Here is a 12,649-nt window from a genome sequence, read left to right on the forward strand (position 1 = left end):
TGTTTATAGTAGCTTACCCGCATTCCTATTTCTTATTCATTATTAAACCTACTCCTGCATTACCCCTATGTGATTTTGTATTTATAATCCTGTATTCACCTGACCAGGAGTCTTGTTCCTCCTGCCACCGAAATTCACTAATTCCCACTGTATCTAACTTTAATCTGTCCATTTCCCTTTTTACATTTTCTAGCGTACCAGCCCGATTAAGGGATCTGACATTCCACGCTCCGACCCGTAGAACGCCAGTTGTCTTTCTCCTGATAACAACGTTCTCCTGAGTAGTCCCCGCCCGGAGATCCGAATGGGGGACTATTTTACCTCCGGAATATTTTACCCTAGAGGATATGCGATGTGCTCCCTAAATTGTGATTGGCCCCCTATGTCTTTTGCTCATCTTCTTCGTCTGTTTGTAAATAGTCTTTACGCCGTGTTTGCGCAACATACGACCAATTCTGCGAATGTGTGGCTCGCTGGCGATACATGATATTTTTTTCCAACATGTCACTTCGCTGGAAGCTAGGTATCATGCTACTTCTTGGCAATTGTGGGGAAGCCATTGTTTCTCATAAAGCACATGTTACCCGTCGATTCCGAGCTGTTGCGGCCCACATATTCGTCTTGTGGGCGTTGCGAGCTTGTTATATTTATGTCTTTTTGGCTCGGGTGGTGACTGGAAAGTTTGTGGAGCTATCGGTCGGTGAATGTCGGTTTTCGATATATGCTGCGGCATAAGTTCTCACCATTTTATGTAACCAGCGCCACTGCGTGTGTTGTGTAGATAGGAAAAGAGCATGAATGGGATAAGAAGTTACACACACTTTCATTTGTTCTAGTGTACGGCCTTTTCTCTTGTCCTGAACGTTATGCGTTTTCACGACTATGCAGACACATATTAAACAAAGCACTCTTTACTACAGACATCATGTTATTTGCAGCCTCATACATGTGTTCTAGAAGTAACGTTTTTGCATTATTTGACTGTTCCGTTTGTTCTTCTTAGAATATTTTACTCATTGAGAATGGAAATGAGTTTCACTGTTGCAATAATCTACAGTATTTATCATTTTACAAACCAGTTTTCGTCTGTTACACTATATATTCTAGTCGTTTATAATATTAAACCTTTTAAGGGTAAGATTGTTTTATTTAGTCACTTCCCTTAAGCCAAGTCACCAAATTTTTCTATATGTTGTTGTTTCTATATATGTTGTTCAACTTTACCCGAACAGTTGTTGTAATTAGTCATACTGCTATCAATCTAAACATTTTTCAGTGAATTTTTACCGAAAAAAGCCTCATCATTTTATTCCCCAGTCAAATTTAAGCATTCATCATCTTTAGAAGCCAAATAGGATACTCTGTAGTTGTACTGATTTCAAACGTTTGATACCATAAATATTTCACAGCACAAACATTTAGCTTTTTATCCATGTTGCTGCTGAATTTGTTACGTTAATTGCAAAATCTAGAAACAGGTAACAGAGTTAACATAAAGTTTTTTGGAGGTATTTATGGCTGGTTTCGTTCTTCACCAATAATGACCTCATAGTTTTCTGCTATAAACAATACAAAACTAAACAAGAATGTTTTCATTGGAATATCTGCAATAATTTAAACTGATTCCAAAAATATGTGTACTACTATTGATGTTGTTTATTCCTCATGATATTAAGGTTGTTTGTCGTCTCAAAATAAACTAATAATCATTTACCAGAGTTTTACGGAGTCGCTTTTTCCGTCACACTCAAATGTTTTCCAACGTGTCACTTCGATGGAAGCTAGGTTTCACGCCACTTTTTGGCAATTGTGGGAAAGAAACGCTCGTAGTTCCGACACTCGTCATAAACACTTTTTGTGTAGTAAATTGTTCAGTGCTTGCGTTGAGTCCGCTTTCTCACTTCAGTATCACATCGAGGTGAATATGAATGGATAAACCGGTGTGAAACGTGCTGCTGTAATAGTATACTCGTCGCCTTAATTAAATAAACGTTTCAAGGTACTGACTGCAGAAACCGTCAACTTGTATTTGGTGGAGTACTGTGTCCAAAGGGCAGTAAAAGGAGGCGAATCAGTGCAGAGCAATGGAAGGGGGACAATAGTGGCGCGACCAGGCCCTTGGGCGTGACAGAGGGAGATCGATCGGGACCATTGGCTCTGTCGGCGCGCCACATATCGGGGCAGAGAGACCACACCGGGCCCGGGTTTCTCCTATTCTAGTATATCCCTTTTGTGCTGTTTCAAGGGAGACACTATTAAAAACGCAGCGCATCAAAACCAGACAAGTGACAAATTGTTGTTATAATTAGTGAGTGTGTATCATTCATAACTTTAACTAAGTCCAACACTGGGAACGACAAAGCAAATTCTTTTAGATAGCTACTGCGTCTGAAATGTGGGCACGATATCTTTTCACGTAAATTTGGTCAAGAACTATCAATTCTGTGTGGTAGTACCGCAGGTGATAATCATTAGCATAGCGATCAAAGATGGTTCTATACCGCCTCACAACAATTAGCGCTACTCTCTGTATGCAGATAAGCAGACTTTAAATATTGGTACATTCTAATTTAATGACCTAGTTTTCTATTTAATGAATATTAATAGGTTTTGATTGTTTTCAGATTAAGGCACTTACTGTTTTCCTTCATTCGGAAACATATCCTTTAATTGGCGGTGACTTACTTCCGTCGTAATTTTTGAAATTCAAAGATATTAAACTTTCACTTCTTGAGAATTCGTTGTTTAGATGTTTCTTTATACGGTTGATGAATTCTCATTATAATACGATAATTCATTGGTAAATGACTCTGAGTACTATGAGACTTAACTGTTGAGGGCATCAGTCCCCTAGAACTTAGAACTACTTAAACCTAACTAACCTAAGGACATCACATATACCCATGCCCGAGGCAGGATTCGAACCTGCGACCGTAGCGGTCTCGCGGTTCCAAACTGTAGCGCCTAGAACCGCTCGGCGACACCGGCCGGCTCATTGATAATAAATACTCAGGATGCTATCTACTTTCAAAAAGGCATGAACACTATTATTACGTTCTTCATAAACGTCCTTACACTAGTTTATTGTCCATAAATTACAAGGCACGCCACATATTATGTAACTTGAAAGCAAATAAACACATCAAAAAAAGTTTTGCATCACCTCGGTTCCGAGAGCTCCGGAACCTGTACAGAAATTGGAATAGAGGTCAACATAAACGTCATTTCCGCCATTTTATTGCTCATGAAAACCACTTATCGCATGTTGTACCACCACACAGTGAGACCTTCAGAGGTGGTGGTCCAGACTGCTGTACACACCGGTAGCTCTAATATCCAGTAGCACGTCATCTTGCATTGATGTATGCCTGTATTGGTCGTGGCATACTATCCACAAGTTCAGCAAGGCACTGTTGGTCCAGATTGTCCAATTTTCTCAACGGCGTTTCGCCGTAGATCCCTCACTGTGGTTGGTGGGTCACGTCGTCCATAAATAATCCTTTTCAGTCTATCCCAGGCGTCTTCTACAGGGTTCATGTCTGGAAAACATGTTGGCCACTCTAGTCGAGCGATGTCGTTATCCTGAAGGAAGTCATTCACAAGATGTGCACGATAGGTGCGCGAATTGTAATCCATGAAGACGAATGCCTCGCTACTATGCTGCCGATATGGTTGCACCATCGATCAGAGGATGGCTTTCACGTATCGTACAGCTGTTACGGCGCCTTCCATGACCACCAGCGGCGTACGTCGGCCCCACATAATGCCACCCCAAAACATCAGGGAACCTCCACTTTGCTCCACTCAATGGACAGCGTGTCTAAGGCTGTCAGTCGGACCGGGTTGCCTCCAAACACGTCTCCGACGTATGACAGTCGATTTGACGGTTCTGCAGTCACATGTTTCCATACCGAAAGATGAACTGATGTTCACAGTTCTGCCGCCACATGTTGACAGCCAAATATGACAATTCGAACTGAACGTTCGGCATTCAGATTCGACCCCACAGTCGATTACGCCAAGAATGCATTGGTCGACTTTGGAACAATGAACGATGTTTGTTAACATTTCAATACTTTGATGGTTAACTTTTTTGTTTCAGATCAGACAAATTCAAGGAAATATTCAGTTGGAGGAACCCGTCCTCGATGAATTGATTGACTGACAGACAGATAACGTCCAGCCTAAGCTACTGGGGATACAGACATACTGGACGATAACACCGTGTGTTAAACCGGCTGCGAGAAAGAACATGCTAAGCTGAAAACAGAAAAGTTGTATTTTTGGATAACTTTATAGTCCTTCTTGTTCATAGACTGAAACTGTCATTAAAGCTACTATAGTCCTGGGGCAGATCTCCATGTCGTTGACATAATGGCCATGCAGGACTTGAGGCATATTTGCGACAACCACAGTATGCAAGATCTAAAAGAACAGTCCATGCACTGACTCATGTCCGACACATTTCCTCAGTTCGCGTATATGCTTTCCTTACCTCTTCACGGGCCCACAGCGCCTCCAAGTGGCATTCAGTCTTATAATGGGTAGTGGTCACAATTTTCAGCTCACTTTTGTATAAACCGAAAGTTAAAAAAAAGTTTATTAATTATTGCACTTTTAATGAAGTGTCCGAACGTCTATGAGGAGTGACAACAATACCTTTCTCAAGAGCCAAAACTAGCCGAAGGTATTCTTTTTTGACACTAGGGTCTGGAAGTAGTCGATGTTCTAACTCATCCCAAACATGTTACGTTGGGTTCAGGTCGGGATTTTCGGCCGGCCAATCCTCTTCAGGAATATAATTGTCCACAAACCACTGGCTTACAGATGCTGGCTTATGACAGGAGGCTTTGTCATCCTGATACAAACCATCTTCGTCTCCAAATTGTGCCTATACTGAACGCAGCACACAATACTGCAAAATGTATGTATATGCTATCGCATTTAGCCTATTACTAAACGCAATAAGGGGACCACCCCATAATAGCGAAAAATGGCTGCATACCGTAACATCACCTCATCCATGCTTCACTGTTGGCACTATACATGTTGGCAAGTAAAGTTCTTCAGTCATTCATTAAACCCCAACACCTCAATCGGAATGACAAATGGTATAGCGTCACCCATCTCCCAAAATCACGTGTTTCCAGCCATGCAATGTCCGATGATGTTGCTGTTTACACTACCTTAAGCATTGCTTTGCACTTATTGCAGTTCGTGGGTTGGTTGGTTGGTTTGGGGAAGGAGACCAGACAGCGAGGTCATCGGTCTCATCGGATTAGGGAAGGACGGGGAAGGAAGTCGGCCATGCCCTTTGAAAGGAACCATCCCGGCGTTTGCCTGGAGCGATTTAGGGAAATCACGGAAAACCTAAATCAGGATGGCCGGACACGGGATTGAACCGTCGTCCTCCCGAATGCGAGTTCAGTGTTTTGCACTTATTATGGAAATGTGTGTCTTGTGAGGACCTGTTCGACTATTGTAAACCATTATTTTTAAGTCCCTACGCATAGTCATTGCTGAATGGACTATTAGTAGCAATTTAGAAGTCACAACCACCCTCCGCAATGCATAAAAATAGTGGGATCCTCTCCCCTCTTTCCTCCCCCCACTCCTCCCCCCCCCCGTTGCGTATCTCTTCCTCCTTCTCCCCACTCCCTGCACATCACTGATGCCACACTCTCTCTATCCATATCCTTCTCCCTCATCTCTCTCTCCGTCTCCTGCTCCTCCGCTCTCTCTGACCGTATTTATTGTTATTGCAAATTGAACTTTGATTGGGAATAGATGTTCCAAATGAATAGGTAGACTGGTGGGATTCATTAGTAGGAGAGACCTTTCCAGCTGCTAGGTACGTGACGATAGTAGCTTTAATGACAGTTTAAAAAATCTATGAACAAGTAGGATTATAAAATAATCCAAAAACACAACTTTCCTGTTTTCAGCTTAGCATGTTCTTTTTCGCAGCCGGTTTAACACACTGTGTTTATCGTCCAGTATGTCTGTATCTCCAGTAGCTTAGGCTGGACGTTATCTGTCTGTCAGTATTCCAAATGTAAATAGCCTATAAAATGAAGATACAGTATATCTATAATAATAAAAACTTAATCTAAAGTTGTTTATGACGCTAGAGGCATTCATTGTTTTTGAATTGTCATGATTGCGACAGTAAATTGACCTCGACATTTTGTAAGCGACAACAGTACTTGCCTTAAGTAAATTAGGAACACTACGTGAAACGTAAGTGAATGGTGGGTCGCATATTTCACACTAGCTATTACCGAATGTGAGCGAGCTTCCCAAATCACATCAAAAGCTCACAAGAACATACTGTAAGGGAATAACATGAGTGAATTAGATCTGTATTCGTGTAACACTGTCATAATCTTATTACTTCGTCGCATGACTCAGGTGGACTTTCTTTGTGTTTGTGTTGCAGGTCACGCCCATCTGACGGACTTCAACATCGCCACCGTCCTCGAGCCCGGCCAGCTGGCGACATCCATGTCGGGCACCAAGCCGTACATGGGTTAGTAGGCCGTTGATGTGCGTTTGCGGATGCGTGCGTGTGGGGGTGCATGTGCAAAGATATGAGTAAAGGAAGAGACTGGTGGGCGTGTGAGAGTGTGGCATATATTGCATGAACCTGAGCATCCTACATGTCAACAAGGTCGTACCGAGGCCGAAGTTGCTCAGTTAAAGTCTGGGTCGTAATCAAGCTCCATAATCCGATTGCTAGGACCAATGACAGGTGAAGGTTATGTGGACATTCTCCCATAGCGTCTGTGTCTATTTTGACATCAGAGTACCCTGATGAAAAGGTCATGTCATGCGACAGGTAACTGCTCTTTGGTTACAAGCATGAGACCTGAACTACAGTCTAGAGAATAATTCACGACCATTCCTTGGCCGACAAGATCACCGACTAAGTTGTCAGTGTAATATAAATCGTTAGATTCCCAGTCTTTTATTGTAGAAAGCAAAATGAGATAGTTCCAGAAGAAACTGACATATTCAACGTAACTAACAACAAATATTTTAATTGCTATGTCGTATCCACGAGGTTTTACGTGGCATTACAGTTTTTTTAAGTCGTATGAACTGATGAAATGTAATTAGTATCTGAAGGAATAAAAATGGTTGAAATGGCTCTGAGCACTATGCGACTTAACTGCTGAGGTCATCAGTCGCCTAGAACTTAGAACTAATTAAACCTAACTAACCTAAGGACACCACACACATCCATGCCCGAGGCAGGATTCGAACCTGCGACCGTAGCGGTCGCTCGGCTCCAGACTGTAGCGCCTAGAACCTCACGGCCACTCCGGCCGGCTTTGAAGGAATAGTTCTCGTAACTGTGACAACAACGCCTCAGCTGTTAACATAGTAAATAGGTGCTTCTGAGGAATCTGATATACTGTACGGTATTATATCGTCAACTGTAAACCTTCCCAAACTCCATTACATAATTACGTGGAAAAGGCATATTTGCGAGAAATTTCGAACGTTTCCAAAGATTTCCATACTTCATAGGTGTTTTGCATGACCTATTTCGTAATGAATCGGTGTTTGTGGTTAACACTTACTGTAAATAAGTAAGATATAGTGCCACATTATTTCTCTCCTTTAATTGGTGTGTATATTGCCTACGCGTATCGTAAGTTAACGTTACTGTCGAATTTTCGTAGTGACCATAACCTGGGAAACTTTTCAGAGAAGCACTAAAACTTGGACCAATTTTTCTGTTGTCGTAGTAAATGTCTCGTTAGTTGCAAAAGGCTACTGGGAATAGCGTACTTGCAGCATATCAGACGCATAAATTAAAAGAAAGTCAACAAGCTTAGTATAAAGTTACTTGTTCCCTGTTCTGAAAAACACTGCAGCAGGCGTAAGTTATTTTTTTACTTCTCCGTAAAATATTGCACCGTATATAAGGTACCCCCATTCCGTTTGTTTTTCTCTGGCAAGGGATGACTTGGTTCTGTGCGCAAACAGCTATTATATCTCCCTGACTGCTCTAAAGTTATTAGAAGCTGCTTCGAGTGGGTGAGTTGAGAGGGTTACCAACAGCTGTGTACCAGAAATACCAAACGTACCTCAAATACTATCATCATCTGTGGATACTGTCTCGCCTGTAGGAAATACAGAATCCATCATTACACGTTTACTTTACTGTGAGTGGCGTGTAAATGGTAGGTCTAAGCGTCCTGTACAGAGGAGACAGAGATCAGGGAGAACGCAGGATGCTGCACCCATCCAGCTAACAGGTTTTACATCTACAACTACATGGATACTCTGCAAATCACACTTAAGTGCTTCGCAGAGGGTTCATCGAAACACCTTCACAATAATTCTGTATTATTCCAATCTCGAGCAACGCCCGGAGAAAACGACCGCCTATATCTTTCAATGCGAGCTCTGAGTTCCCTTATTTTGTTATGATGATCGTTTCTCCCTACGCAGGTCGACGTCAACAAAATACGTATTTTTACACTCTGAGGAGAAAGCTGGTGATTGAGATTTCATGAGAACATTCCGCTTCAACCAAAAACCCCGTTGTTTTAATCATGTGTACCCCAAATCCCGTATATGTTACTGACACTTTCTTCCCTATTTCGCGGCAATACAAAACGTGCTGCTTTTCTTTGAATTTTTCGACGTACTCCTTTAATCCTATCTGATAAGAATTCCAGACCGCGCAGCAGCACTTCAAAACAGGACTGACAAGCATAAAGTGGACAGTCTATTTAGTAGATATGTTACATTTTCTATGTGTTGTGTTGATAAAACGCAGTCCTTTTTTTTTTTTTTTTTTTTTTTTTTGCCACAGCATCTTCTATGTGTTCTTTCTAGTTTAAGTTGTTCGTAATTGTAATTCCTAGGTATTTAGTAGAATTTACGGCCTTTAGATTTCACTGATTTATCGTGTAACAGAAGTTTAATGGATTCCATTTAGCACTCATGTGGATGATCTCACACTTTTCATTATTTAACCTCAACTGCCAATTATATCTCATACAGATATCGTTTCCAAATCGTTTTGCGATTTGTTTTGATATTCTACTGACTTTACTAGACGATAAACGATAGTATCATCTGCAAGAAACCTGAGACGGCTGCTGAGATATTCTCCAAAATCCTTTATATAGATAAAAAACAGCAGAGGCCTATAACACTACCTTTGGGAACGCTAGAAATCACTTCTGTTTCACTCGATGACTTTCCGCCAGTTACTGCGAACTGTGATCACTCTGACAGGAAAACACGAATCCATTCACATAACTGAGGCGATACTCCATAAGCACACAATTCCACTACAAGCCGTTTGTGTGGTAGAGTGTCAAAAGCCTTCTGGAAATCTACAAACACAGAATCAATTTGAAATCCCTTATCATTAGCAGTCAACACTTGGTGTGAGTAAAGTTGTGTTTCACAAGGGCGATGTTTTCTAAATCCTTGGTTCAAATGGCTCTGAGCACTAAGGGACTTAACATCTGTGGACATCAGTCCCCTAGAACTGAGAACTATTTAAACCTAACTAACCTAAGGACATCACACACATCCATGCCCGAGGCAGGATTCGAACCTGCGACCGTAGCGGTCACGCGGTTCCAGACTGAATCGCCTAGAACCGCACGGCCACACCGGCTGGCTCTAAATCCTTGTTGACTGTGTGTCAAGGTGCTGTATTTCACTGAAACCGAAATAGGCCAGCCGGCCGCGGTGGTCTACCGGTTCTGGCGCTGCAGTGCGGAACCGCGGGACTGCTACGTCGCAGTTTCGAATCCGGCCTCGGGCATGGGTGTGTGTGATGTCCTTAGATTAGTTAGGTTTAAGTAGTTCTAAGTTCTAGGGGACTTATGACCTAAGATGTTGAGTCCCATAGTGCTCAGAGCCATTTTTTTTTTCGAAATAGGCCAGTATACTCGCTTCACCACTTGGGAAATCTGCTTTGTCCTGTGTCCTGTGGAAACGAACACAAAGGGCCTATCCCTTTGTGTTCGCCGTCCCTTGATGCAGGTCTTTTAATCGGTGTAATCCAAACACACGGCGAATAATGGTACCCCTTAGAGAAATGGCAGCAAGGGATGGGGAGGTACGTCAGATTTACTCAGAGTATATGCTTGAGGGTATCATTCAGGATGTCGAAAACTCTATTACGGCAGCCATTGGGGGAACAGGGGCCACCAGTTGCAAATTGTTGCGCAGGTTGGAACAAACGGTACCAAGAATCTGGGCTCTGAGGTCATACTTGGATCATACTATCAACTAGCAAAGGAGGTTAAGAATACCAGCGTTGCTCATGGAGGTTAGGAAAGCTCACAGTTTGGAAATATTCTCCCCAAGACAGATCTTGAACCATGATTCTGAGTCGAGAGGAAGGCTAAACAGAGACTATTAAGGTTCTGTGACAAGCTAGGCTTTGACTTACTTGATTTGCACCACAGGGCTGACAGTTGCAGGATCTACATCTCCATCCACATATATGCTCCTCAAGCCGCCATACGGTGCATGGCGGAGGGTACATAATGAGTTATGACAGCGAACCAATAGTTCTGTACTGACAGGTTACTCTGTAACTGTGTATATGATCTGAAGATGGGCAATTAGCATGAAACCGGTTATTGAAAATAAAAAATAGCGATCAAAAACTAAAATGCCATATTTTTATTCAAAGAATGATCGCGGCAATCGCAGTAAGACAATCATGTATAGTTTTGATAAACCTTCCCCTATACCACAACGTGATGAACATAGCCATAAACTGCGTCTCACACAGTCCGCCAAGTCATTGATGTGTATGGAGAACAATAGCGGCCTATAACACTTCTTTGGGACACTCTTGTCTCATGAACACTTGCTGTAGACGACATCTACTGATTCTATTACTTAAAAAGTATTCGAACAACTCATATATTTGAGAACCTAATCCAGATGCTCGGATCTTCGTCAACAGTTTGCAGTGGGGCACCGTGCCAAATGCTTTTCGGGAATCTAGGAATATGGAATTTGCCTGTTGCCCTCCATTCACGATTTGTAGGATACCCTGTGAGAAACGGGAAAACTGAGTGTCACACGATCGATGTTAGCTAAATCTGTGTTAATTCATGGACAGAAGCTTATCTATCGCAAGGAAATTTATTGAATTCGAACTCAGAATGTGTTCAAGAATTCAGCAGCAGATCGATGTTAATGATACTGATCTGTAGGCCGAGCGGTTCTAGGCGCTACAGTCTGGAACCGCGCGACCGCTACAGTCGCAGGTTCGAATCCTGCCTCGGGAATGGATGTATGTGGTGTCCTTAGGTTAGTAAGGTTTAATTAGTAGTAAGTTCTAGGGGACTGATGACCACAGCAGTTAAGTCCCATAGTGCTCAGAACCATTTGAACCATTTTTTGAACTGATCTGTAATTTTCCGGCTCAGTTCTTTTACCTTTCATACGTACAAGAGTCACCTGCGCTTTCTCCATTTGCTTGGGACCTCGCTCTGAGCGATGAGCGAAATAGAGGCAAGCTATGTAAGCGTCCAGTCCTGCAGAGTACTTTGTCTAAAACCGAATAGGGATTTCATCTGACTTTGTAACTCATCCGTTTTCAACTCTATCAGTTGCTTTTTCTGCGCCACCGATACCTATTTATACTTCCTCTGTGGGGGAGTCTGAGTGTTGTTCAAACGACGGTCTGTTTATGTTTCTACGATTCTCCATTATGAATGGTTTCTTAAATTTGAAATTTAAAACTTCAGATTTCCTCTTCTATTGCTACCCTGGACTGGTCGACGAGTAACAGGGTAGAAGACAACGACCAGCTTAGTGATTTTACGTATGGCCATAATTTTCTTGGGCTCTCGCAAGATCAAGATGGCGGTGGAAGTTGTACGCTTCGGGCATTGATCCTCTTACTGACACACGGATCTACACTAACTTCTGCCTGTCGACATTTGCGCGTTCATTTTTGAACAGAGAATACAACACTCTCTTTCCTCAGCATTTTCTGAATTTCAATATTGAATCACAGAGACTCTTTTTCCACCCTTAAGCGACTTATCTGGCATATTCGTCACCAGAGGGCAATTCACACTTTGCTTAAACTTTGCATGATACTGGAGCCAGACGATGTCCATTCATTGCGTAAGTGGGATGCTAACAATTGCTTATCTGCTTTTACTAGCATGAATACGATCCTGGATTTCTTGATCGATGTATTAACTGTAGCAACTATCGTCGCTATTATGAAACCATGATCACTAACCAAATGTTCAAATGTGTGTGAATTACAGTGGGACCAAACTGATGAGGTCATTGTTCCATAGACTTACACACTACTTAAGCTAACTTACGATAGCGACAACGCGCACACCCATGCCCGATGGAGGACTCGAAACTCCGGCGGGAGTGGCCGCCCGCTCCGTGGCCGATCACTAATCCCTGTCTCTATATTGACACCGTCAATAAGGTCGGGCTTGTTTGTAGCTAGAAGGTCTACTATATTTCCACTGCGTGTGGGTTGTCTAAGCAGCTGTACAAGGAAACTTTCGAAAAGTGTTCAAAAGTACTTCACAAGACTGTGTATCCGTACCACGTGTAGTGAATCCGTAGTTACCCCAGTCTATACACGGTAGATTCAACTCGCCTCCAGCTTATGCTG

At 42.4% G+C, this 12,649-nt stretch overlaps 1 protein-coding gene across 1 annotated transcript in view; it reads left to right on the forward strand.

Moving 5' to 3' along the window:
* The window catches only part of LOC126473909 (serine/threonine-protein kinase 32A), a 622,586-nt gene that overhangs the window by 526,239 nt on the left and 83,698 nt on the right, over positions 1-12,649 (forward strand). Inside the window, exon 6 of the mRNA XM_050101255.1 lies at positions 6,440-6,529. Within this exon, the coding sequence (XP_049957212.1) occupies positions 6,440-6,529 (90 nt within the window). The remainder of the gene's footprint in view (positions 1-6,439; positions 6,530-12,649) is intronic.

The sequence above is a fragment of the Schistocerca serialis genome, chromosome 4 (assembly GCF_023864345.2).
Source record: "Schistocerca serialis cubense isolate TAMUIC-IGC-003099 chromosome 4, iqSchSeri2.2, whole genome shotgun sequence".
NCBI classification, from domain to species: domain Eukaryota; kingdom Metazoa; phylum Arthropoda; class Insecta; order Orthoptera; family Acrididae; genus Schistocerca; species Schistocerca serialis.